This window comes from Somniosus microcephalus, chromosome 5 (assembly GCF_052327205.1).
Source record: "Somniosus microcephalus isolate GS21.2 chromosome 5, FLI_Smic_1.0, whole genome shotgun sequence".
Lineage (NCBI taxonomy): Eukaryota > Metazoa > Chordata > Chondrichthyes > Squaliformes > Somniosidae > Somniosus > Somniosus microcephalus.
The window spans coordinates 185,969,117-185,996,848 of NC_140991.1; the positions used below are offsets into that span (position 1 = coordinate 185,969,117).

Here is a 27,732-nt window from a genome sequence, read left to right on the forward strand (position 1 = left end):
GTCATACTCAGCCATCACTCCTGTCCTTGCTGACTGCTGGTTTCCGGTTACTCAACATTTCCGATCATCCATGTGTTTAAATCCTTTTATGGCCTTGCCCCTCTCTATACCTGTAACCTCTTGAACCTCTACAAACACCCCCACCCCTGAATCTCTGACTCTGCCCTCTAGTGTATCCCCCTCTCTTGCCCCACTATTGGTGGCCATGCCTTCAGCCATCAATGCTCAAAGTCTGGAATACACTTCTTAAACTCCTCGACCTCTCCACCTCCTCCTCTCTCCTCCTTTAAGACCTTCCTTAAGGCCCATCTGTGATTAAGCTTTTGGTCACCCCTCCAATAGCTCCTTTGGCTCGGTATCCATTTTTGTCTGATTGTGCCTCTGTGAATCACCTTGGAATCAGTGTCCCCTCCAATTTTTTTTCATGTGCATTCCCTTTAAATTTGCACGGTACCTTCCAGCGGCAACAGCTTGTGAGCGGCCTGCGTGGGACCTCCCGATTGATGCGCGCCTGTACACACTAGGGGGAACGTTGCTCGGGACGTCGTTCTTCTCTTAAAGGAGCTATATAAATGCAAGTTGTTGTTCTTTGTTCAATGTAGCAGAAATATTTTTTTTGTTTGCATGAGTGGCTCTTGATCAGTTCCATAGTCTCATGAATTGCAGGGTGAAACATCTGGAACAATGCCTTCTGTTCTTTTCCCTGGGACTTTATTTTCATTGGGATGGGCTCAAATAGTGAGAATGTATAGAAAATTTTCAAATGTCGCTTTTTTAAAAAAAGATTCTACAATATTAAGTAAGTTAAATTATATATGCTTACAGAAATTGAATGAAAGATTGTGTTTTAGACATGCATGTTGAAGGGAGAAGAGTTTGTGTGTAACTGTTATTAGAAACCTTGTTAATTTGTTTTTACATCTAGGTAAAAGGGCTGAAAATATCCGTAAGAAATGGGAAGAAGCTTTTACAGAGGCAGCATGGAGACAGCCTTCTATTGTTCTGTTGGATGACTTGGATCATATTACTGGTGCCGCCTCTACCCCAGAACATGAACACAGTGCTGAGGCTATTCTTAGCAAACAGCTTTCTCAAAGTAATTACTTCAATTTTGAAACTTTTATTGCCTATCAAGTAACAGGGCAGTAACATTAGAATGGGATCATTATTACTCCCAAGACTGAAAAACAATATACTCTTATGAATTGTTGAAAATAAATTGTACAATATATATATTTGATTACAAAAACATGATAAAATACTCCTGCTATCGCGAAGCAATTAATTTACTAGTCATTGGTAGCGGATTGCCTGATATGGGGATAGAACGTTGGAAACCCAACCACAGGGGTTTGAGTTTGGATACTCTGTATTTGACAGATAAATGCCTTACACATTACACAACTGAACAGCATCTTGAGCGACTTGGTTATTCTTATATTTAATAAAAATTATTGCTTAATATAATTAGAGAACTCCTAATGTGCCTGTGGTATGGTCAGGTTAATTTCTGGAGTACTTTCAGAATGTAAATGCTGGTTATTGCATGCCAACAGAATTTCATGGGAAACAAGTGAACACTTGTCAGCTATTTTGTGAGTACTCTACACACATTTTTGTAAATTACTTTTTTTATTCCTTCATGTTGTACGAGTATTTGCTGATTGAGAGGGTAACAGGTGACCTGTTCTTTGGCCACACCATTATTTATGCTATTCTTAAGCTAGCTGCTAGGAATAGCAAAAAATCTGTGCAAGCTGACTTGCTCTATAATTTGCCCTTCAGTTGAAAACAGGAACTCCAAGTCTGGAAATAGAAGCGGAAGCTAGAGAGTATTTTCTGTTGCTCCTCGCTCAAGTGCTTCATACTAGGTACTGAGATGTACGCTGCTGTGATTGCAGATAGTTGTTCACATCCTACCATGACATGGTGTAGTATTGTATTATACTAATGCTGTATTTATGTTGGAGGAAGGCTACCCCCTCCCTCTACTGTGAAATTGTTTTGCTTTGGGGGATAGCTTCTATAGCAGGTAAACAACTTTTAAAATAACTGCTTGTGCAAGTTTGCACAAGAGTAGTTGCTTTAGTGTCATAGCCAGCAATTATTTTGCTTTTGCCAGTACCTTGGTTGGTGCAGAAGGACTATTGCTGCTGCCTTTACATTTCTAATTTGCTGCTAAACTTGGAGGTGCTATCATTGATGAACTACAGATACTGTAAATGGGCTCTTATTTGCTGTACTGTGAGCTGACTGAGCAAATTTTATTTTTAATTCACTCCCACAACTTGTGTAGGTTTTTGACTGTTGTAAAGAGTCTTCAGAGATTGGGCAGGATTAGCAACTATGAAGGGAAAAAAAGAATTGGGCATAATATGAAAATCTATTTTAACTACTTTTGTGTAAATGTAAAATACCTTTTGAGTGGTATGAATTTAATTTAAATTTTAATTGTGATTGGGAATATGTTCCTTGGTTGCTGTGTAAAATGTGTAATACTGTCAAGGGTCTTGAATGTCTTAAATGGTTTCCATAGCTTGTCATTCGGAGTACAAAACTGCAAGACTACATGTTGCATTTGATATTGAATATTGGAAATGCAGTGAGTTTTGTTTTTATTTAATTGCATTGCTAACATGGAAATCTGTGCAATCCCTTTTTTCAGTTTTGAAGTATTTGATTGCTGAAGCTGTTTCACAAGGGACACTCATTGCATTGATAGCCACAAGCATTTCTGAGCATACTCTGCATCCCTCTCTGGGTTGTGCTGAAGGATCTCACATATTTCAGTGCGTTCAGGATATTTCACTTCCAAACCAGGTAAATCAACTTCCCAAATACTTCAAACTAAATCACACTGCATCATTATTTGGAATCATGGAATTGAAATGTTCTTTATAAATGTTCTGCTGTATCTTTTGAGGGCCATAGTGTGCATTGGCATCAGAGTTAAATTAATAACATGTTTTGAAAAATACTATAAATTAAAGGACAAACAGTTCTGATGCTTTGAACGTTTAGTATTGCGGGTTCCTATTTCAAGCTCTGAAAGTGAGCTACGTGATGTCTCAAACAGTAATGCAATTGTGTTCATTTAATACAGGGAAACTGTAGAATGTGCCCACGTCAACTGCACTGGTCTGTTTTGAAAGCAATAGAAACTTGGAAGAGAGGGAATATTTTCTGTCTCTATTCCTCTCCTAAGCTGCTAAATACTGATTTATTTTCTGCCTGTAATGTTTTTTGGGGAAATAGAAACCCTCTATATTGGCCACAAAGCAATGGATTCTGTTAAACTCAATGGAGCTGTTCCAAGACGAACCTAGGGTACCTTGTAAGCTGTCACTGGAGTAGCTCGGTGGGAAGTGGAGGCCAAAAATACTGCACAATAAACATCTTTAGTTTTGTCTTTTTAAAGAGATGGGATGTAATTGTTTCTATATATTAGAACTATACCTAATTTGTCTCCTAATTTGAACTATATTTGCTGTACAATATTTAAGTTCCTTTCATTTCTCTTTAAGGTAAGCACCGTATTTGTGTTTGAAATTAGTAAATATTTGGAGCTGCATGCATTACATAGATATCTCTTTGGTTACCAGGACCAGCGAGTACAACTCTTGACCTCTGTAATTCAAAATAAAACCATTATTGCATTGGAGACATTACAGACTATTGACCTTCAAAGACTGGCTAAAGCAACTGAAGGCTTTGTAGCAAGAGATCTCCTCATGTTGATGGAACGAGCTATGCACTCGCATGTATTAACTAGCAAAAACAACAAAGAACAAGGTATGCCTGTAAATTCGGACTTAAATAGCAATAGCATCATAAATTAGAATATAGTACCAGGCTCTACATTACTGTAATAATGTACAAAATTAACCTGATCCTCTTCTGGCTATCCTTTTTTATAGAGAAGAAATATTCCAGTGCTTGCACTATAATAGGTTCTAGTCCCTTTACCTTTTTTGTAATTTTCTATTTGTTATCTAGCAATTATAGCCATAAGCCATTGTATTTAAAATCATTGAATATTTATAACATATTCCAAAAATGATATCTGCCTGCTCTTCCTGTTTACAAAACCTTATTTCCTGTTGTGAAGTTTTTCCATTATCAATATCTATGTCCACATTTTTCTGAAAACTGCCCATGTATCGTTGTCACCCAGGAATCCTTCTGTTCTCTTTTCTATTTCTTTCTCTTTTCTCTCTCTCTCTTTTTTCTTTCTTTCTCTCTGTGTCTCTGTCTAATATAGGATCCTCATCCATGCATCACTGTTGCTTCTGAGCCCATCAAAAGCATCTGGACCCATACCTGTGAGCTAAAGTCCCCAAGTGACCATTAGTGACTTTATTGAAATGTTCCTGACCTAACCTTATGGCATTGAATAGCTGACCCATACAGAGCAGCAAGGTCCCTGGTTTGGTCCTCAGTCTATGCTGAGTTAACTGATCTCGGTTGGAGGGGCATTGCTATTGGCCTCAGCACCCCTGGGTTAGGGAAGGAAAAATTGGCTAGGTTTTCACACATTTGTTATGTAATGAACCCTGCTGGACATGTACACGTGTGCAGTTCAGGTGAGGATAGAACTAGGCTTGGATATGTGCCCTACGGTTGAAAAGCCCACCAACACTTCTACATGTAAAGTGGCCAATTGAATGAGTAATTTGCTAATTAAGTGTTTCGAAATTAAAATGAAGAACACACATTGTAACCAGCCTTTTTAAAAAAAAAAAAAATCAAATCCGTATCATTGCCACTGAAACTTCTCCCAATGATGCTACCACCGATGTTAGGTGATGGTGTTACATCGCATTAGCTACATACGGTATCTTAAGTCAACTTGGTTTGTATTTTAAGTTTAAATAACCTTTCTACTTTTCATATGTCACCATTCTCATAGCGTTCCTTTTTAAATCAGCTTAAAAATTGGTTATAGTCAAGAGACTAAAGTGTTGCATTTTGGTATGAAGAATGAGGATGGCAATATAAATTAAGTAGTACAATTTTAAAGGGGGGTGCAGTAACAGAGACACCTGGGGGGTGTAGGTACACAAATCTTTGAAGGTGGCAAGACAAGATGAGGAGGCAAAAAATCATACGGGATCCTTGGCTTTATAAGTGGAGGCATAGGCCCGGAAATTAACCCCGCCCCCCCCCGCCCCCGACAGGTGGGAGAGGGTTGGAGGGGGTGTTAATAATGTAAAAAATGGGAACAATCCCCAACCTGCCACATGCTCGTCCGTTGCTGATATTACAGCGGTAGGTTTTGAGCTGTGTGAGTGTCCCGCCAATGAGAGGCGGGATATTTCATTAACCTATTTAAATCAGGCTCCCACAATGCAAATGGGAACCTGATTTAAATTTTAACAGTTGCCGGCTGGGTTTCCCAGGTCCCGGGAAGCCCAGCAGTGAAAGGGAGGCGGGAGCTGTCGGCTCAAGAAGGTAAGTGTCTTTTACAGCACTCATTGTGGGTCAGGAGGAGCAGGTGTGCTCGCCGGCCCCTCAGGGAAGCCTTCGGCCTTCCCTCTGCTGATCGCGGGTTCTCTCTCCCCCTCCCACATTCAGCGATTTGATTTTTTTTTTCCCACCCTGAAAAGAGTAGGAGAATGAGACTAATTGGATAGCTCTTTGAATGAGCAGGCACGATGGGCCAAATGGCCTCCTATGCTGTCATTCGAGGATTCTAAGACGGAATGTTTTTGGGAATAAAGGTCAAATTTTGACAAGATGTTTTGGACTGGCATTCAGAAGCCCAAAACATTCGGCGTATCCAGCAACAACTTATTTACAGAGCGGGGGAATGAGTGCTGTTGAGATAAATTTATTTTGTGGAAACTCAAAGGGATAATATTTTATATTTAGTTTGAGGAAGTAGTAAATCATGTTTAACTCTGGAGAACTATAATTTGAACTCTGCATATTCTAAGAAAATAACCATGAAGAAAGCTAATACATCTCCAAAACCGGTGTAAAGGTAATTGTAAGCAGTTTGAATCCAATAGTGAATAAGTATCAGTAATCCATTGGAAAATTCATATCCTCTTTGCCAAATTGAAGGCAAACTATTACATGTCAAGCTTCTGAAATCTAAAAGCAAGTATTTTGTAATTTTTCTATTTGCAGAACTATATTTGACAACATCGGACTTCCAACATGCCCTCGAGGGATTTACACCTACTTCTTTAAGAAACGCTAACCTACACAAACCTAAAGATTTAGGCTGGGACAAAGTAGGAGGGCTACATGAAGTCAAGCAAATTCTTATGGATACTATCCAATTATCTGTCAAGGTATGAGATTAAACTGTTGTGCAGTGAAATAATTTTTATTTACGTTTGGAGGACTAAGGAGATTGCATGGGAAATATCATATTTGATGATGTGTATTATTTTCCAGAATAAAAAAAGCTGCCAATGTTTCCTGTGTAATTGGAGGTTGCCAATTGGAGGTTGCCAATGGATTGCAAAGTTTCCAAATGTTCCGATGAATTTCACAGAAAATTCAAAACCCAAGAACCCTGTTGCCTTAATTTTGTTTGAATCAGTTTCCAATTAATGTTGGATTCTAGACTTCAAAATCGAGAAAAAATCAACACCAGATATAAATAGAATATTTATTTATATCTGAAATGATGAGTAGTCTCAAGATTTCAAAACGCACTGTGCCTATAATTGGCACTGTGAAGGTACTGCCACATGACTAATTGAGAATAATGGGGCAACACCTAACATTGTGAACAGCTCACAAAGCACCCAAAGAGTTCACTCCCCATTGAGCAGTATTTCTTGGACCTTATGCTAAAATCAAAATCACACTCAAATCCTTGCCCCATGCACTGAATATTCATTCCTGAAGAACACAGGAAGCACGTTCACACCCCTCCTACAATGAACAATCATTACTGGATCTTCTATCAGATGCACATTTTACATCCATCCACTCCCCCTGCTGAGCAGACATTCTGGTTTTGGACCAAATGCCCAAATTAAACTCTGAGTATAAATACAGGGGCTGAACTCCATTCCATCTCATGTCCCTACTCTACTGAGCACAATATCTGCAGGTGTAAATCTGATGCTGCTCCTCCAACAACAACTTGCATTGATATTGCCCCTTCAATATAGAAAAACATCCCAATGTGCTTCACAGGGGCACAATCAAACAAAAAAAAACATCAAGCCAAAGAAGGAGCTATTACGAGGGTAACCAAAAGCTTGGTCAGTGAGATGGACTTTAAGTTGGGTCTTAAAGAAGGAGAGGGAGGTAGGGAGGGAATTCCGTAACTTAAGGTCTAGACGGGTGAAGGCATGGCTGCTAATGGAGCGAAGAGATTTTGGATGCGCAAGAGGCCAGAGTCGGAGGAACAGAGAGTTCCCGGAGGGTTGTGGAGTTACACAGATTGGGAGGGGTGAGGCCATGAAGGGATTTGAATAAGAGTATGAGAATTTATTTTGAGGTGTTGAGACCAGGCACCAATGCAGGTCAGCGAGCACAGGGGTGATGAATGAGCTAAAGTTTATGGAGGGTGGAAGATGGAAGGCCGACCTGGAGAGCATTGAAATAGTTGAGTCTGGCGATGACAAAGGCATGAATAAGGGTTTCAGCAAGTAGCACCAATGAGTTATGACACCATACTGCCCTAGAGAGATGAAAATTTGAGATGTATGTGTCAATATACTTTTTCCCCCTCTTCTGTATTTTTTCCTTACTGTTAATCAAAATTGAATGCTTTCAGTTAATTGTGAATATATTGGAAATTTAAAAATAAAATTGTATAGACTAGAAAAGTTTGTTCTGTGATGCTTCAGCTAAAGATAGAATAATTTCTTTTAACTTTTTTTTATCTGTTAACTTCATTACCAAATTTCCATTCAAATCTCATTGGAAATTATATTTTCTTAAACTGAATTGGATAATATAGGTCTTCCTAATATAAACACATTTTGAAAATAAAATATCCAGTTGACAAAAGAGTAACTAACTGACAGTAACACAAAATATACAGATAAAGGGGAAACGAAAGAAGATGGTAAATTCCATGTTTAGAGGGCAACAGCAACATTTATCTTTCATTTATATAGCACCTTTAACATAGTAAAACATCCTAAGGTGCTTCACAGGAGTGTTATGACGCACAAAAAAAATTGACACCAAGCCAAAAAAGGAGACATTATGACAAGTGACCCAAAGCTTGGTCAAAGAGTTAGGTTTTAAGATGCGTCTTAAAGCAAGAGAGGTACGGAGCCGGAGAGGTTTAGGGAGGGAATCCAGAGCTTTAGGGCTTGGGCAGCTGAAGGCACAGCTGCTAATGCTGGGGTGAAGAAAGTCAGGGATGCACAAGATGCCAGAATTGGAGGAAGCAGGAGTTCTCGGAGCATTGTAGGGATGGAGGAGGTTACAGAGATAGGGAGGGACAATGCCATGGAAAGATTTAAACACAAGGATAAGAATTTTAAATTTGAGGCATTGGTGGACTGGGAGCCAGTGTAGGTCAGCGAGTACAGGGGTGATGGCTGAAGGCAGAAGGAAAATTCTATGAAAGATTAGCAGTGTACAAAACTGCACATTAAACCATCCATTTGGAAATGCATCTCAAGACTATGAATAATGCAGTATGAATTAGGTAGCCTGCATCACAAGGGCATTCGTGTTAAGGAATCTTGCAGTCAAGCATTAAAAGATAAATTAGCAAGAATGCAAGGTTATTTTTCCCTAAAGCAGTGAGTAAATCAAATCTATGAAACAAATATATAATTTACTTTTGAAGATTATGGAGTCTTGTGGAATGACTTGCGTTACTTTATCCTTTCAGTACCCACAGCTGTTTGCAAAACTACCAATACGACAGCGATCTGGAATCCTGTTGTATGGGGCGCCAGGAACAGGAAAGACATTAGCAGCAGGTGTCGTCACCAGAGAAAGCGGAATGAACTTTATTAGTATTAAGGTATGATAACTGTTACTACTCTCCAGTGATTTTATACCAAGGACGTGGAAATATTGGCCTAGATTTTCAGTGTGCCGTGAGGCGGGCTTTTAGGCAGGCGGGGGGCAAAAATCCCGAATTCGGGGGTCCTGACACCATCCCGCCCAAAACCCGCCTCCACATAAGTTTCAGAGGAGGCGGGTACCCGCCCCACACTGGGACCCGCCGACCCGAGGCGGGAAGGGATTAGTGCCAATTAACTGCCTGTAACAGGTAGTTAACGGGCAGTTTTTAGCCTAATCCCTATTTTGAGGGGTGTCGTGTGGGATTCCCGACGGCGCCAAACCACGCCAGGTTAGAGCAGGCGGGCCGTCGGGTTGAAGGACTTGGAGGGGTCGCGATGTCGGTGTTCAGGTGAGTGATGGGTGCATGAGTGCAAAGGTAAGTGTGTTTGGTGTGTCTAAAGAAGTTTAAATTACCTGTACTTACCTTAACAGCCTTTCTTCCTCTAGGTTTCGGGAGTCCATCACTCAGCCGGCACTGAAAGCAAAATGGCTGTGAGCTGTCAAAAGTGACAGCCTTCAGCTTTGAGTGCCGGTGTGAGTTCTAACTGAGTCTGTGTAGAAGGACTCAGGTTAGAAGTCAGACTGTCAGTGTTTGACAGCTTCAAACAGCTGTGAAACACTGATATTTCATCTGTCAAGACCTCTTGACAGATGAAATTTCAGTCTGTGACGTCACCTGTTGCCGAATGGCCCTTAATTGGCCTGCTCAGCCCGCTGGGCGGGCTCAACAAGGTCAATCAAGGGAAAATCGCGTGGATTGGCCGGACGTCGATGTAGGCGGGACTAAACACCAAAAGTTGTAGTCCTGCCTCCCCGACAGCTTAATGAAAATCGACCCCATTGTGTCCATTTGTACAAAGTTTCTGATTCTTAATGCCACTAATATTGTGATCATTTTGAAAGGACATATACTACGTGAGACCTTTTCAGTGCTCTAGTCGTGGGTGATGTTTCCACTCTAACAACGGATTTCTATTAAACTAGGCCTGCCTTTAGCATTTTTTTATTTCTTTGAATTCTCACTTAATTTCTGCACTAAAGTGACAAATATCCAAGATTTCACTATAATCAAAGAATGAGGAATACCTGCAGTTGATGAGCTAAAATTGTTGTCTACACCATCCTTTGCTAAGACGTTGATTAAGAAATCTTAAGTCCCCCAACACCTTAAATTCAATATTCTTCTATTTGTGTTTAAATCCCTCAATGGCTTTGCTCCTTCCCATTTCTATAACCTCCTCCAGCACTCATCTCTCCGCCACTTGAACTCTCTGTTCCACTGATTCCAACCTCTTGTGTATTCTCCCTTCCTTCACCCCAACATTGGCATCCATGCCTTCAGCTGCCATGGGCATGCACTCTGGAATTTCCTCTCTTAAACCCTTCCATCTCTCTACCTCTCTTTCTGTCTCCTCCTTTAAGACTGTCCTTAAAACCTACTTCCACGACTAAACTTTTGGTCAACCCGCCTAGTCTTTTCTTTCCTTAAGTCTCTGTGAAGTGCCTTGGAACAGATTTCTATTTTATTGAAGGCACTATATAAATACAAGTTGTAGTAGGTCACCAGGGAGAACTCTCCTGCTCTTCTTCGAATAATGTCATGGAATCTTTTATGTCTACCTGAGGGGGCAGACAGGGCCTCTGTTTAACGTCTCATCCAAAAGATGACCCCTCCGATAGTGCAGTGCTCCCTCAGTACAGCACTGAAGTGTCAGGCTAGATTATGTGCTCAATTCTTTGGAATGGGACTTGAACCCACAACCCTTTGACTCGGAGGTGAGAGTGCTACCACTAAGCCAAGGCTGGCACTTGGCTAGATGTGTGAAGAACAGCCCAGATTATTTTTTTTCCCTGTTCTGTTATTCCCATTGTGCATGTGGAGATCTTCTCCCCTTTTCTCAAGGTGCAGTAGTTGTCATTAGTAACCCAGCATGACCCTGTGTCCTACCACTTTGTGCTATAATATAATAGGCATCAAGCACGCTGCTGCAGTGCTGCCCTAAGATTTAGAAATTCTTGATATTGTTTCATTTAGTTCTTGTTCTCTGGCATATCATCATGTGAAAATGCCAGATAGAGACTAAGTGCTTTTCCACACACACACATGGAGAAAATGTCACTTGGGGTCACTCTCTTTTAAAACTCTGAGCAGAAGCTTCTGAGCAGAATTAGAGCGTTGGGGAACGATTCACTTCCTTAGCTCAGTTGCTGAACTGTATGACATTGGGGATCTAAACAATATAAAACAACTAATTGAACTAAAATAATTTCACTGATTTCAAACCCCTTTTCCACAGGGTCCTGAACTGCTGAGCAAATATATTGGTGCAAGCGAACAGGCAATTCGAGATGTTTTCAGCAGGTATGTTATATCTGATCATATATGTTGATTTACTGCAGTTTGGTGATTTCCAGAGAAGTGACAGATCAGTATTTTCCCTTCATAAAATTATAGCCTTCAGTGTTCATTTAATACATCTCTGGCACAATGGCTGCATCAACAGAGAAAGGGAGAGAAAATTGGCTGTATAATCCATGACTCCTGGAATTGCCTTTTTAATCCAGAGAAATCTCTGTGCATGCAGAGAGCAAAATCTTTGCCCGAGAGGTTGCAGGCGGGAGGATTCAGGAAAGAGTAAAATTAAAAGCAGCGAGAGAAATGTCAAGGCTCTAGAGCAGATTAGAGTTTTGGGTAAAAATAAGCAGAGTGGGTCACGAAGGGACAGAGAGAGTAACAAAGGTAATAAGGCATCAGTGACTAAGGTGACATCAGGGAAAAAGAGAAATAAGTTAAAGGCACTATATCTGAATGCGCGAAGCATTCACAACAAAATAGATGAATTAATAGCACAGATAGAAATTAATAGGTTTGATCTAATGGCCATAACGGAGACGTGGTTGCAAAGTGGCCAAGGTTGGGAACTAAATATTCCAGGATACATAACTTTTAGAAGGGATAGACAAAATGGAAAAGAAGGAAGGGTAGCCCTGATAATAAACGATGGGATAAAGACAGTAGAGAGAAAGGATCTTGACTCCGAAAATCAAGAAGTAGAATCAGTTTGGGTGGAGCGAAGAAACATCAAGGGGCAGAAAACATTGGTGGGAGTTATTTATAGGCCCCCAAACAGTAGTTGTAATGTAGGGCAGTGTATAAATCAGGAAATTAGAGGCGCAAGTAACGAGGGTAATACAGTGATTATGGGGGACTTTAATCTACATATAGACTGGGCAAACCAAATTTGCAGTAATAGTGTGGAGGATGAATTCATGGAATGTATGCAAGATAGTTTTCTAGATCAGTATGTTGAGGAACCAACTCGGGAACAGGCTATTTTAGATCTAGTGTTGTGCAACGAGAAAGGGTTAATTAATAACCTTGTAGTAAAGGGGCCTTTAGGGAAGAGCGACCATAATATGATAGAATTTTATATTGAGTTTGAAAGTTAAATCCGAAACACAGCAAACTACGTAGGTATGAGGGGCGAGTTCGCTAAGGTAGATTGGGAAACTACATTAAAAGGTATGACAGTGGACGAGCAATGGCTAGCATTTAAAGAATTAATACATAATTTACAACAAATATACATTCCATAAAGGCACAAAAACCCCACAGGAAAAGTGGTCTAACCGTGGCTAACAAGAGAAGTTAAAGATAGTATTAGATCAAAGGAAGAGGCTTATGATGCTGTCAAAAAGAGTAGTAAGCCTGTGTATTTGGAGGATTTTAGAATTCAGCAAAGGAGGACCAAGAAATTGATAAAGAAAGGGAAAATAGAATATGAGCGTAAATTAGCGAGGGACATAAAAACAGACTGTAAAAGCTTCTATAGGTATGTAAGAAGGAAAAGATTAGTGAAAGTAAATGTGGGTCCCTTGCTGAGAGAGGAGGAAATTATATAATGGGGAATAAGGAAATGGCAGAGAAATTAAACAAATACTTCACGGAAGAAGACGCAAAAAACTTCCCGGAAATAGTGGAGAACCAAGGGTCTAGCGAGAATGAGGAACTGAAAGAAATTAGTATTGGTAAAAAAGTAGTACTGGAGAAATTAATGGGACTGAAAGCCAATAAATCCCCTGGACCTGATGGCCTACACCCTCGGGTTTTGAAAGAGGTGGCTATAGAGATATGGATGCATTGGTTGTCATTTTCCAAAATTCCATAGATTCTAGAACAGTTCCCGCGGATTGGAAGGTAGCAAATGCAACCCCACTATTTAAGAAAGGAGGGAGAGATAAAACGGGGAACTACAGACCAGTTAGCCTGACATCAGTAGTAGGGAAAATGCTAGAATCTGTTATTAAGGTCGTGGTAACAGGGCACTTATAATAGGACTGGGCAGAGTCAACACAGATTTATGAAAGGGAAATCGTGTTTGAAAAATCTGTTAGAATTTTTTGAGGTTGTAACTAGCAGAATAGATAAGGGGGAACCAGTGGATGTGGTGTATTTGGATTTTCATAAGATTTTCATTTGGATAAGGTGCCACACAGGAGGTTATTAAACAAAATTAGGGCTCATGGGATTAGGGGTAATATACTAGCATGGATTGAGGATTGGTTAACGGACGGAAAACAGAGAGTAGGGATAAAAGGGTCATTTTCGGGTTGGCAGGCTGTAACTAGTGGGATACCGCAAGGATCAGTGCTTGGGCCTCAGCTATTCACAATCAACATCAATGATTTGGATGAGGGGACCAAATGTAATATATCCAAGTTTGCTGATGATACAAAGCTGGGTGGGAATGTAAGTTGTGAGGAGGATGCGAGGATACTTCAAGGGGATATAGACAGGCTAAGTGAGTGGGCAAGAACATGGCAAATGGAATATAATATGGAGAAATGTGAAGTTAGCCACTTTGGTAGGAAAAATAGAAAAGCAGAGTATTTTTTAATTGGTGAGAGATTGGGAAATGTTGGTGTTCAGAGGGACCTGGGTGTCCTTGTACATGAATCACTGAAAGTTAACATGCAGGTACAGCAAGCAATTAGGAAAGCAAATGGTATGTTGGCCTTTATTACAAGAGGATTTGAGTAGAAGAGTAAAGACGTCTTACTGCAATTATATAGGGCCCTGGTGAGACCACACCTGGAGTATTGTGTACAGTTTTGGTCTCTTTACCCAAGGAAGGGTATACTTGCCATAGAGGGCGTGCAACGAAGGTTCACCAGACTGATTCCTGGGATGGGGGGATTGTCCTATGAGGAGAGATTGAGTAGACTAGGCCTATATTCTCTAAAGTTTAGAAGAATTGAGAGGTGATATCATTGAAACATACAAAATTCTTACAGGGCTCGACAGGGTAGATGCAGGGAGGATGTTTCCCCTGGCTGGGGAGTCTAGAACCAGGGGTTACAGAAACCGAATAAGGGGTTGGCCATTTAGGACTGAGATGAGAAATTTTTTCACTCAAAGGGTGGTGAATCTTTGGAATTCTCTACCCCAGAGGGCTGTGGAGGCTCAGTCAATGAGTATATTCAAGATAGAGATCGATAGATTTTTGAATTTTAAGGGAATCAAGGGATATGGGGATAATGCAGGAAATGGAAATGAGGTAGAAGATCAGCCATGATCTTATTGAATGGCAGAGCAGGCTCGAAGGGCCAAATGACCTACTCCTGCTCTTATTTCTTATGTTCTTATGAAAGATGGATTTCGCTGTCATACCAACTCAGCAGTAGGAAACAGAACTGGAGCCTGAGGTACCAGGAGGGCTGGGGGAGTGGGGCCAGGGAACTGAGGGGCCTAGGTCCAGAGAAAGTTAAGGACTGGAAATCTGGAAAAATAGGCACAGTTTTGGTGTAGTGCACTGAAGGAGCATTACTAAGCATGTAACTTAGCTGGATGCTCATATTGGATACAAAATTTTAAAAATCTATTTGCCAACACTGCACTTACCACACTTCTATGAGTGTTAAATTCCTACAAGTATAGATTAAATATGTCAGTTATTTTAAGCAATTTTAGAAAATTTGAATTCTAAAGAATAACACAATTCTTCCTGTATTATGCATTTTGATCTCTAGGGCACAGGCAGCCAAACCTTGCATTCTTTTCTTTGATGAGTTTGATTCCATTGCACCTCGCCGTGGTCATGACAACACCGGGGTAACTGACAGAGTTGTTAATCAACTGCTCACACAACTGGATGGGGTAGAAGGTTTACAAGGTATTGCAAATTATGGGGTGATTTGATAGAGATGCTCAAAATTATGATGGGATGGGACTGGACAAATAGAAATAGACTGTTTCCAGTGGTTGAGGGATCTAGAATGAGGGGAATAGATCAGATTAAATGCAAGAGATTTGGGATAGAGTGTAGGAAAAAAAAAAAAATTTTCCCCCACACAGGGTGGTTGTGAGGCTGTGGAATGCACATCAGAGTTGGTGATTGAAGTAGATTGTTGTCCGCTGTCGCTCAGTGATAGCATTCTCTCCTCAGAGTCAGAAGGTTGTGGGTTCAAGCCCTACTCCAGCGACTTGAACACAAAATCTAGGTGTACACTCCAATGCAGTACACTCCAGTACAGTACTGAGGCTACACTGATCAAGATGCCGTCTTTCGGATGAGACATTAAACCAAAGGCCCGTCTGCCCCCTCGGGTGGATGTAAGAGAGTCCTGGCCAATATTTATCCCTCAACCAACATCACTAAAAACAAATTATCTGGTCATTATCACATTATTACCTTCCATTGTGTGCAAATTGGATGCCGCGTTTCCTATATTACAACAGTGACTACACTTCAAAAGTACTTAATTAGCTGTAAAGTGCTTTGGGACGTTCTGAGGTTGTGAAAGACGCTATATAAATGCAAGTTCTTTATTTGCAATTTGAGGGCTTCTCGATGTAGTTCAGTGGATATTGCTCTTAGTCTAAAAATAAATCATACTGGTCTGTTGATCTAAATTCAAATCAAACCCAAAGACCAATACTAGTAAGTGGATTAATTCCAGTGACAGATATTGCTTGAATGCAACTTCTTCACTATTTCATTGAGCGAATGGTGGTGTACTATTTAGGAACTCTCAAATTGGGATAGTTTTTTTTTTTTTTTTTTAAGTGGGTGGCTTTTTAAAAAAGTATTAAACATTCACGGTGCTTAACTCCACGAGTTTTTTTCTTTGATCAGGCCAAAGTAGAAGTTATCTAATAATTATCTAACAATGTTGTCTACAGGGGTTTATGTGTTGGCTGCTACAAGTCGCCCAGACTTGATTGATCCTGCTCTGTTGAGGCCAGGTCGTCTAGATAAGTCTGTGTATTGCCCTCCTCCAGATCAGGTATTGAAACTGTACCGTTTTAAGGCCATAGTTAGTAAGTGAAATTAGCTTATACAGATAAAATATTTTAGGCTTAAATAATTAAAGCATAATTCTTTTAACACTTGGTGAAAAATGGGCTATTTGTAGAATAAGACTTGATTATTATAAGGTATAAAGCTATCCAGTGTTTCAAATCGCTGGGTAAATTAATTTTTTGCTGTAGTTGTGTATTGGTGGATCACAAAAGTGCTTCCATGTTAATCGGGCATACTGAATATAATGCACACATTCAGTAAGTAGACTATATTATAAACAAAACAGTGTATTAAATCCAGATTTTAAAAAAAATAATCTTTAATATAATGCTGTTAGTAAAGAAAGTTAGCTGTGCTTTTTAGTTATTGAGTGAAATAATAATGGTTTTAATTGGCTCTAATAACTAATTTATTAAAGGACCTTTTTGATTACTGCTAGTATTTAGTGTCGAGGTATCTGGATATGGATGTGATTTTTTTTTTTTTAATGTTTTCTTTCTTATACAGCCCAGCACAGTTAGATAATATTTTAAAGATGGTAACTTGTCGCAAAATTATATAATGCTCTCGGAAGCTATCAGTGTAAAATAAACAAATTAATAACCTGTAAATTCTCAAGTACCATGACTAACAAAAACTATTTCAGCTTTGTGCCCTGATCTGCAAAATTAATGCTATTTAGCAAGATACAAATCGTGGCCTAGAAATTAAAGTGTGACATGACTGTTGCCAGTGTCACCGTGGCCAGGGGTTAACGGCTGCCAAAAATGGTGGTGCCGGTAGGAGAGAAAAATTTGCGCTGGGGACTAAAGAATATTAGCCCAGCGCTAAACTGACCGTGTAACGTCCTCCTGGTGGCGTTAGTCCCAACATCAGTCCCGAATGTGGCATCCAGAAGTGGCGTTGCATCTTCCAACTGCCTCTGGAAGCGAGGCTATGATTTCACTAGGCATTATGGGATATTAAAAGGGCAATGCATTGTCATTTGCTTAAAAAGGCAACGCCTACTGAACTGATACAAAAAAATTAAAATGAAGTTTTAAAAAAATGTACTTTGCAGCCCTTACAGCTCTATTGCCTTTAAAAAAAAGTTAACATTTGAAAAAACATTCCCAAATGTGAGTCTTCAGCTCTTAAAGCTGAATTCCCTTCCGTACTCAAAAAATGGGAAAAGTGCTTCAGTATTAAAACATGGCTTAGCAAGCCAGGGAAGGGGCACCCAGGGTCTCGCACGCAGCACTCCAGCTTTGTGCAGGGGGGCAACACTGCAAGAGAGGTCCTCTACCCACAGGGGCCAAGAGGCCCTCCAGAAAGAACAATGTGGGGCCAGATCACAAGGCTGTCACTGCCAGCAGTGTCACCCCCACCACCTAGCTCCAGTGCCCAAGGAAACTTTGACCTCAGAATACTGGTCAAGATCAGTGAATACATCTTCAAAAGCTGTCTCCTACCAACTGGATCATTGGCCTCACACAGTTCTCAATGCATGACTCTCTTTTCCGCCCCCCCCCCCCCCCCAAACACTCACCTACCAACAATCACGAGGCACACCTCCAATTCCTAGCTCTTGCTGACTCCATTTTGTGCAGAGATTTAGTTGTCCGCAGTTTGCAGGTCATTTCTGCAACCTCGGAGGCCACTCTCACCACTTTGCTACTCACTATCACTGCATTGAGGGATTGGCCCTCTGATCTCCACTTTACCTGCTATCTATTACATCAGCAAGGGTGTCGCTTAGTGTCTCTCACTTTGGACCTCCGCATCAGACCAAGATGAGCCTCACCACCAACAATAGCAGCAGCAGCAACCACAACAGCAGCCTTCTCCTCAATGACCTGATGCTCCACAGGAGAGAGGGGATCAGCACAGGGCTGCAGCACACCAGAGGCGATACCCCCAACACAGGGTATACAGGCAGATGATGAGCTTCCTGGACATGACTGAGCAGCAGTGCTTCAGGAGATTCAGGCTATCGCGCCAAGTCGTCAGACAATTGTAACTTGCTGGAACAAGACCTGATGCCCAGAAGACCTGGCGGACACACTTTATCAGTGGCTGTCAAAGTCACTACCACTCTCAACTTCTTCGCCTCAGGCTCCTTCCAGAGATCTGCAGCAGACATTTGCGGGATCTCGCAGTTGGCCACCCACAGATGCATCACCCAGGTGGCCGATGCCATGTTTGATAAGTCAGCCAATTATGTCAATTTTACCACTGATGAAGCCAGTGTTACTGAGCGGGCTCTCAACTTTTCGGCTCTGGCTGGCTTCCCACAGGTGCAGGGTGTCATTGACTGTAACATGTGGCAATGAAGGCACCCACACATCACCCAGGAGTGTTTGTGAACCACAAGGGCTTCCACTCCCTCAATGTGCAACTCATCTGCAGCCATAAAAAGATCATGCATGTGTGCACCAGATTCCCTGGCAGCTGTCATGACTCTTTTGTGCTGTGCCAATCCACCCTCCCTCAGCTCTTCGCACCTCCAAACAGACCAACCAGCTGGCTGCTTGGAGACGAGGGCTATCCACTGAAGATGTGGTTCATGACATCCTTGAGGGCACTAAGTACTGAGGCCCAGGAGCGTTCGAATGAGAGCCACATGTCCATCAGATGTGTCATAGAACAAGCAATAGGCATGCTGAAGATGTGCTTCAGATGCCTTGACCGATCTGGAGGAGCCCTTCAGTACGCACCAGCCAGGGTCTCCAGAATCATTGTTGTTTGCTGTGCGCTGCACAACATAGCGCAGCAGCGAGGATTGGAGGTGCAAGGCGCAGAGTGCACAACCTCTTCAGAGGAGGAAGAGCCTGAAGTGGGGAATGCACCAACAGCGCCGCACATTGCTGCCCAGGAGACCAGGTTTACTTATCTTGCTCCAATGAACCCATATGGCTGCCACATGCTGTACTAAGTTTCTTCCCCCCCCCCCCCTCCACCCCCCCACCCCACCCCCACCCCCACCCCCCCCACCCCACCACCACCCCCCCCACAACACCATAAAGCATCCCTACAATGACCAAGCCATTCCTCTCACCCAGTGCTCAAGGTTAAGTAATGTCTCACCAGTCACTCCGTGACAAAGCTACTTTCAAGGTAGCAGGCAAAAATGGACAAGACTGGAAAGTGGTGCAAAGAAATACATTTATCTGCATCATACAAATAATTGAAACTTAACACTAACATTTGTTCATACACCCATATGCATACCCTTGTGCATCTACTTTTGTGTCTTTTTCCTTTTCCGAGTGCTTCTACAAGGTGCAACCCCTGTGGCTTCAGCAGGAGTAGAGGCAGGCTGCTCACGTCCCTGCTGCGACTGGTTAGACACTTTTGGTGGACGTCCTCTGGGTTTTGGAGCCTGTGATGGCCACGCCAAAGTCTGCTCCTCCTCCAACTGTGCAGGGGCAGACTCCGCCATCGGGATCCGAGGCAGCATGTGGGACTCTGACTGAAGGGGAGGCAATGGGGGAGAAGTGGGAGCACTTTGAGAAGAGCCCCTAATTCCATGTCTGCTCTCACCATCATCTCTTTCATGGGCCACCCGCACTTCCCTGCTAGTAAGGAGCTGGAGAGCACCTTGCTGCACATCAGTGGAGCGAGGTACGCCCAAGTCCAAGTTTATATCCCTCCTTGAGATGAGGTTGATGAGCGTCTGCCATCTGTTGTCCACAGCAAGCATGTGCTCATGTGACTGGCGCATTTGCTGCTCCATGCAGGTGGCCATCCTTTCCCTGGAACAGCACATCGTTGACATCATCCTGCGATATGGTGGTGCTCATGTTGGAGATGGACTCCTCCATTCTCTGCACATTTGCAGACATCACGGCTGCAAAAGCTGCCAGAGCCTCATGCAGTTGTTGCTGCCCCTCCGAGATCACCCTCTTTCTCGATGGCTCCTGAGGCTCAATGTCTGCATGTAGCTCAGCAGAGCTTGGAGCATCCTGTGCCCTCCGGCGAGGAGTCTCCACTGCTGTCCCGGTCAACGCCATCTGCTCTTGCTCACTTGTGCAGTGAGACACACCGGGTGACAACACTACTCTGTCTCACACAGGACCAACTAAGGTGTGCATATCTGTGCTGATGCTGGGTGCGCTTGGGTCTGCTGACGCTAAGGCTGGAGCTTCCTCTGAGGAGTTGTCTTCCTCCTCTGGCTGGACAGTGGGGGGCGGGCACATAATGGACCTGTGGGAGAGTAAAGAGATGATTTAGAAGTGTTATATTAAGAATGGTTTATGTTACCATTATGCTAATGATGAAAATTCACTGGCTGCTGACATTAACCACCATCTGAGTGACTACTATATGCCATGTGGCTGTATGAGATGTAATTCTGTCACCAGGTTGCTGGGATGACCACTCTCTTCGTCTCCCACCACCAGCAGCTCTGCAATTCGGGAGATCTCCAGGGCCCCCTCCTCTGCTGGAGTCAACTGTGTGAATACTGGAGGGGCACCTCTGGTTCTCTGTCTCTCCCTATTGTTCTTGGCTCTCTTCTCCTGCATTGAGGGAAAGAAGAGAAGTTTGAGTGAGAGTAATGGAATGAGTGTAAGGAATGGATGGGTTACATCTGTAGAGGGTGACTGAGGGAGTAGCGTGACATTGCCAAAATGGCCTCCTCCTGTAGTGTTACTTGCAATGATTGCATTAGGATGAGGGTGAGTGTCCGGGGTGTTTAGTCAGATGGGGATGCGAGTAGGTACATAGACAGGGATGGGTGGACCTGGAAGGTTTGTTGGTGTGAGGAATGATGTGCAGGAGTAGGCTTGGGAAGGTAGAGTGATGGCGATGTGGTGACAGGCACATCAGGATGAAGCTGAATGTGGCATTGCACTCACCTTTCCTGACCTCATGAGATCATTGAATCTCTTGCGGCACTGGATCCACGTCCTCCTGACAACATCCCTGCTGCTGACCTCCTCGGCGATCTGCAACCATGCTGTTTTGGATTCTTTGGGTGGTCTTTTACACCTATCAGCAGGGAAGAGGACCTCCCTGTGGGCTCTCGCTGCCTGCACCAGAACATGGAGGGATGCATCACTAAACCTCGGTGCCGCCCTGTGCTTTTGTCTATCCATAATTGACACTCTTTTCACCTTGGTAATAGTTCCCACAGCTTTGCAAATCACCTTCCACACTCATCAACCTTCAAATGAGAAGTCTGCAAGGCTGCTTTAAATATCAGTGCTGGAAACGAGTCATCGATTTAATTGGGCCAGGAACCACGCATGAGTCTTTCAATTGGGGCCATTAAATTAAAATCACTCTGAACAACACGTTGCTCAGAAAATCGCCTTCCCGACCCACTACGCGCCCCACACACACACAACCCATCTCCAAGGTAAAGATTCCAGCCCAAATGTCTTGCTGTACTTGTCATCAGGTTAATGCTCATAGTATCTGCTTCAGTAATATGTTCTAATACACAGTACATTTTGTAGCTGAAGTTTTGAATTTGCTCACATTACAAAATAAAATTCATGTTACACGTTCTTTCTCTCCCACTTCAGGTGGCACGCTATGAGATTTTGAAAGCCTTGAGCCAGTCTTTACCCTTAGCAGATGATGTTGACTTCCAGCAAATAGCAACCATGACTGAATACTTTACCGGAGCTGACCTAAAGGCTTTACTCTGCAATGCCCAGCTGGATGCAGTTCACAGCATTCTGTCATCCAGTATACTCCGGGTAGGTGCATCAAGTACAGGAACATTTAACCAAAGATGCTACATTCTCATTTTTTCCCCTTTGTCTCTAGGTGCATTTAAACTGCAAGTTTAACATTGGTGTGAACTGGAGTCTGCGGCACACAGACAATAAATTTGCTGTGTAAATTTGGAGTCAGGACCCAAACTCACCCTGGAAAGAGGTGGAATGGGACTGCTTTGATATGGTATTCACACACTGCTTCAATTTGACAATGCATGGATTGTAACTCCGATGCGATGTCCAATCTGATTTACAAAGTGCTCTGGGTCGTTTGGACCTCCTAGATACTTTTTAAATGTACCTTGCTTCAATTTAAGTGTTTGAGAAATTCTCCTGTTCCCACTCTTTGCACAAGTTGAAACACTCTGGGGCCGATTTTCCTGGAGCCGTCAGGCGGGCTCTCAGGCGTGTGTGGGGGGGGGGGGGGGGAAATCGCAAAAATAGGTGGTCGCGACCCCCCCCCCCCCACCTGATTCCCTGCTGCGTCCAATTTTCACCCAGGCGTTTCTGTCCTGCCCGCAGCAGGCGGGAGTGGTCTTCAGGCACCTTAATCACCAATAATTGGCATCTCTAATGCCATTTTAAGGGGCCCTTGCTATTTTCAGCCTTTTCCCACGTTAAACACGCCTGGTGAGAACCCCGCTGATGAAACCTGGCGTGAACAATATTGGATTGCTGACTATCAGCTGCAGGTCAATCAGGAAAGAGGAGATTTAATCAGACATCATTTGTAGGTTGCATGACCTTGTTGTTTCAGGCTTGGGGCAACTTGTTCCAGGCTTGGGGCAACTTGTTCCAGGCTTAGGCACAGCTGTGGAAGGTCGGAGCCTCACACACTTCTCCAGTGTGAGCTCCTGGGAAGCCCCTCTCGCCACCCTCACTCAGCGCTTCCTCAACTAAGGCACCTACCAGAAGCATGGGAGGCCTTTTTTTCCTTCCCCTCTTGGCATTAGAGGACCTCCAGCCCCATTCGCGAAATGACACGCGCCACAACTGCAGAAGTTGCCATCAGAAATTTTATTTACAATAACCAGCTGATGGCATTTTTCAAAAACACAACATTTCACCCAAGTGACTACCCTTATGACTATTCGTGCTTTATTTTCCTCTTGCGCGTGGTTCCCCTGTGGCTTCAGCAGATGTGGAAGCCCCTTGCTCACTTTCCTGCTGCTCCTGTCTCGATACCTTTGGCGGGTGTCCTCTGGGATGGCGAGCCTGTGAGAGCTCGCCAGCAGTCTGCTGCTCCTGCGGCTGTGCAGGGGTTGAGACCTCTATCTCCGTTGGGTGTGGACTCCGGCGGGGCTCTGACCGAGGGCTCTGCAGTGGCATAGAAGTGTGAGCGCTTGGAGAGGAGCCCCCACTTCCTTGAGGTCTGCCCCCAACCTCCCTCTCATGGGTCAGGTCCCCCTCAGTGCCTGCAAGTGGCTTGAGAGCAGCTTGCTGCACATCAGGGGGGCCATGGGGACCCATTTCTACAATGGCAGTCCTACTCACAGGGCTTGCCATGAAGGTCTGGTTTCTCTGTTCAATAGCTGACCAACGCTCCTCCAGAGATGTCAGTCTATTCTGAACACTCGCCATGTTTTCAACACTCTGGCGACTTAGCTCCTCCATGGCCGTAGCCATCCTTTCCACGGAGGTTGCCATCCTTTCCGTGGTGATGCGTTCATGCGCCAATGACTCCACAAAGGCTCTGCTCATGTTCACTATGGACTCCTCCATTCGCTCCACACTCGCAGCGACCCTGGAGACAAAACCTGCCAGAGACTCCTGCATCTGTGCATGGAGATCCATCACCTCTTCTCTTGCGGATGGACCCCAGAGGCAGAGGGTCGACATGCAGCTGAGCTGAGCTGGCAGAGTCCTACGCCCTCCGACGAGGACTCTCCACTGCTGTCCTTGTCTCCACCATCTGCTGATGCTCACTTGTGAGCTGTGATACACTAGGTGACAACACTACTCTATCTCGCGAAGGTCCCACCGAGGTGTGAGTGTCTGCGCTGGTGCTGGGTGTGCTGAATTCTGCTGACGCTGCGCCCTCAGAGGTTGGAGCTTCCTCTGAGGAGTCTGGCTGCTCAGCCTCTTCCTCCTCCGCAGTGGGAACGGGGGCTCTGGATGGTCCTGTGGGGGAGTAAAGGAAAGAGTTAGAGATGTGATGCCAAGGTTACATGCACATTGGATTTTGCAGATGCTCATAAGTCCAAATGATGTAGCTTCAGAATCATAACAGCAACTCATGCTATGTCAGTGAGAGAGATGGAAAACTATTCTGTCACCAGCTTGTGGGACTGCCCCAGTCTCTCCTTCCCCAGCTTCTGCAGCCACATCAGCCCCGACAATTTCCAGCACTCCTTCCTCCCAGGGGGTCAGGTGGGCTATTGAGGGTGGGCCTCCTCCAGTCCTGGCTCGCTCTCTGTTGTTGTGAGCTCTCTTTTCCTGCAATGAGGGAGACAAGTGGAGTTTGAGTGAGAATGAAGGAGTGAGTGTAGAGATTGCATAGTATAGATACTTAGAGGGAGACAAAGATGGTGTGAGGCTGCAAGACCAAGGGCCCTCCCTGTGTGTTGTCAGTTGTGTTTAAAGCATCAGAGTGAGAGGGAGTGTGAGGGCTGCATGGTGGAATAGTTATGTGAATGTGAGCATAGAGAGGGAATGGGTAAGAGTGCATGGATGTGACTGTGAAGTGGGATGTGGAGGAAGAGAGTGCTAAAGCTGAGTGCTGGTGGGGAAAGACAATGGGGATCAGTTTGAGGGTGATGGAAACTTCATACTTACTTTTCCTGTACGGTGAATGTCATGGAATCGTTTCCGACACTGTATCCAGGTTCTTCTGGTGACTCCCAGCGAGTTGACATCTGCTGTCGCCTGCATCCATGCAGCCTTGGTCTCAGTGGGAGGCCTCTTCCTCCCTGACCTAGGGAAGAGGACCTCCCTGTGGGCCCTCACCCCATCCAATAATGCCTGCAGTGAAGCCTTGTCAAATTTGGAGGCCGCTCGCGGTCTGGCACTGGCCACAGCTGCTGCAGGCTCCTCTGCCATCCTGTATGGTTCGTTTGGAAGCCTGCAGAGGAAGCAATGCTTGCTGTGGACCTTAAAAGCACCACGAATGATGACATCATACTGTGCGACTTTCTGACTGGAAATAGTCAATTAGCAAGGGTTCCCACATGCTGGAAATGAATTGGCCAATTGAGGGAAAATTGCATCAATCTGGCAGACCCATTTACATTTGTGTGGGAACCCTGACATTCGGGGAACCCGACAATTCCCCACACCTGCAGGAAAATCGGCCCCTCTCTCTCTCTGTCCACTCCATCACAACCATTCATATTTTTAAGCACTCTATGAGGTCACCCCTCAGCCTTCTCTTTCCAAGAGAAAAGAGACCCAGCCTGTTTATCCTTTCCTGATGGGTATAACCTTGCAGTTCTGGTATCATCCTTATAAATTGTCTGCAAATTTAGAAATTTGTGTTTTTGATTCCAAGTTCTAAATCGTTAATATAAATTGTGTATAACTGAGGTCCCAGCACTGAACCTTGTGGGACCCCACTTCCCACCTTCTACCATTCTGAATAGCTACCCTTTACCCTACTCCTCTGCTTTCTGTCTTGCAACCAGCTAGCTATCCATTCTGCTACTTGTCCCCTGACTCCGCATTCTCTGACCTTATTCATTAGTCTATTATGTGGTACCTTATCGAAGGCCTTTTGGAAATCTAGATATATTTTACATCTGCATTGCCCTTGACTACTCTCTCTCTTACCTCTTCAAAAAATTCAATGAGGTTGGTCAAGCAAGACTTTTCCCTTTTGAAATCCATGCTGACTTTATTATTATATTTTTCGTTCTATTTTCTCCTTTAGTAGGGATTCCATTATTTTTCCTACCACCAATGTTAAGCTGACTGGTATATAGTTCCCTAGACATGTAATATCTCTGTTCTTAAATAAATATAGCTATAACGTTAGCTATCCACCAGTCCACTGGCACTACACCTTTTTCTAACGAATTATTAAGTATGTGTATTGTACCTCTGCTTTCTCTTCCTTGAATTCCTTAAAAATGTGCAGATGAAATCTGTCTGACCAGGGGTGTTATCCTCTTTGAATTTAATTAGTTTATTTAATAATTCTCTTTATTTTAAATGGGGTGATATCATTTCTAATCTCAACTTCCAATGTCATGTCCACCTGATCCGTTTCCCTGGTAAATACTGAAGCAAAATAATTATGTAATATTTCTGCTATTGCACTATCGCTGATTTCATGCACCTCCTAGTGATTTGTTTCAGATTTGCATTGATGGAGACCTGGGATCAGATTGCCTGCTTGGCCTTGGCCAGTGGTGGCATGGGAATGCTGAAGAAAGGGAAATGGAAAAATTACCTTGAAAAAGAAGTCAAACTGTCAAACAAAAAAGTCCACCAAAATATCAATCCTCCAACAGTACCAGTGTGCAGTGTAGATTATTATGAACCACATTGTCATTGGTTGACTATCATTGTAACTACTGTTAATGTCCTTCACACAAGGCATGGACTTGAACCCTGGTGTTGAGTTTTGGACTGTCTATAATTGCTTGCTCTTTGACTTGTGTACTGTAGCTGCGTCACAGCTTGCACATTGTGGATGCAGTTGCCTAATTCGAAGATTATCTCATCTGCCTTTTGATGGCATTTTCTTCAGCAAGGGTCCCACTGCTCTCCTCCAGGCACTCATGCCCGAAGCCATTGGCACTTTCTGGAGGTTACTTAACCGCTGCCCGGTACTCAACATTGACCAGTCACAGGTAGTACTGTCATTACGGTAGCAGGTTTTAACACCTGACCTGACTGGAATTATTAACATTCAATAGAAATATTTTATTATAACAACATTCAAATACTGCAAATTAGGACAGGGGCTATTGGGAAGGATGGAGAGTGAGGCATATAGTCAATAAATTACATTTAAAGTATGAGGAAGTCTATATGAAAGATTATCCCATTTTCTCCTCATTTGTTTATCCTCCAAATTCCATGAGATTTTGATTAGTAATGTTAGAATGGAAATGGGCTTTCTTTGATTTGATATTAAAAGGTTTGTGTTAAAATTTGGAAGCGGAGGGAAGATCCTATGACTTTGCAAGACTTCATTGAGTACAAAACTGCTGGAGGGTCACTGTTCCAGTCACTTTCTGTTGCCAGAAAAATGCGATCCCAGTTTCATCATGATCTTCCTCATTTGTAGTTTCTTTTCCTCAGATATGTGTAAAATTACTCAGTCAGCATTTCTTTGACTGCAAGAATATTTTTTTTCATATGTTGCTCATTTTTCCAGTTTGTTTTGCTGCAGTAATGTTAACAGTGCCATCATGTGAGATGGGCCAATATATGGTGCACTAACTAAATACAATTCTGATGATTTGCTCTAGGATGCAGGGTCAGGCTCTGATAGCGATATGAGCTTATCTTCCATGATCTTCTTGAATCACAGCAGTGGTTCTGATGAGTCTGTAGGGGATGTAGAAGGAGGGTTGGAACATTCTCCAGTTTACCTGGATACCAGTGAAATAATACCCGACGATCCATGCCCTAACATCTGGCGCCTTTACTTTGGTAGCTCTTATGAATCAGAATTGGGAAATGGAACCTCTTCAGAACAGGTCAGAGGTTTTTTTTTAAAAATTGGTGTAATTAATAGATTTTACCCACTTTCATAACTGTTACTATTTTCTGAA

At 43.2% G+C, this 27,732-nt stretch overlaps 1 protein-coding gene across 1 annotated transcript in view; it reads left to right on the forward strand.

Annotated features, from left to right (window-relative positions):
* pex1 (peroxisomal biogenesis factor 1) overlaps positions 1 to 27,732 on the forward strand; it is a 76,144-nt gene that overhangs the window by 37,974 nt on the left and 10,438 nt on the right. Inside the window, exons 12-21 of the mRNA XM_085988498.1 lie at positions 926 to 1,096; positions 2,666 to 2,820; positions 3,603 to 3,792; positions 6,133 to 6,299; positions 8,822 to 8,956; positions 11,298 to 11,362; positions 15,031 to 15,173; positions 16,184 to 16,287; positions 21,815 to 21,991; positions 27,427 to 27,657. Of these exons, the coding sequence (XP_085844624.1) occupies positions 926 to 1,096; positions 2,666 to 2,820; positions 3,603 to 3,792; positions 6,133 to 6,299; positions 8,822 to 8,956; positions 11,298 to 11,362; positions 15,031 to 15,173; positions 16,184 to 16,287; positions 21,815 to 21,991; positions 27,427 to 27,657 (1,538 nt within the window). The remainder of the gene's footprint in view (positions 1 to 925; positions 1,097 to 2,665; positions 2,821 to 3,602; positions 3,793 to 6,132; positions 6,300 to 8,821; positions 8,957 to 11,297; positions 11,363 to 15,030; positions 15,174 to 16,183; positions 16,288 to 21,814; positions 21,992 to 27,426; positions 27,658 to 27,732) is intronic.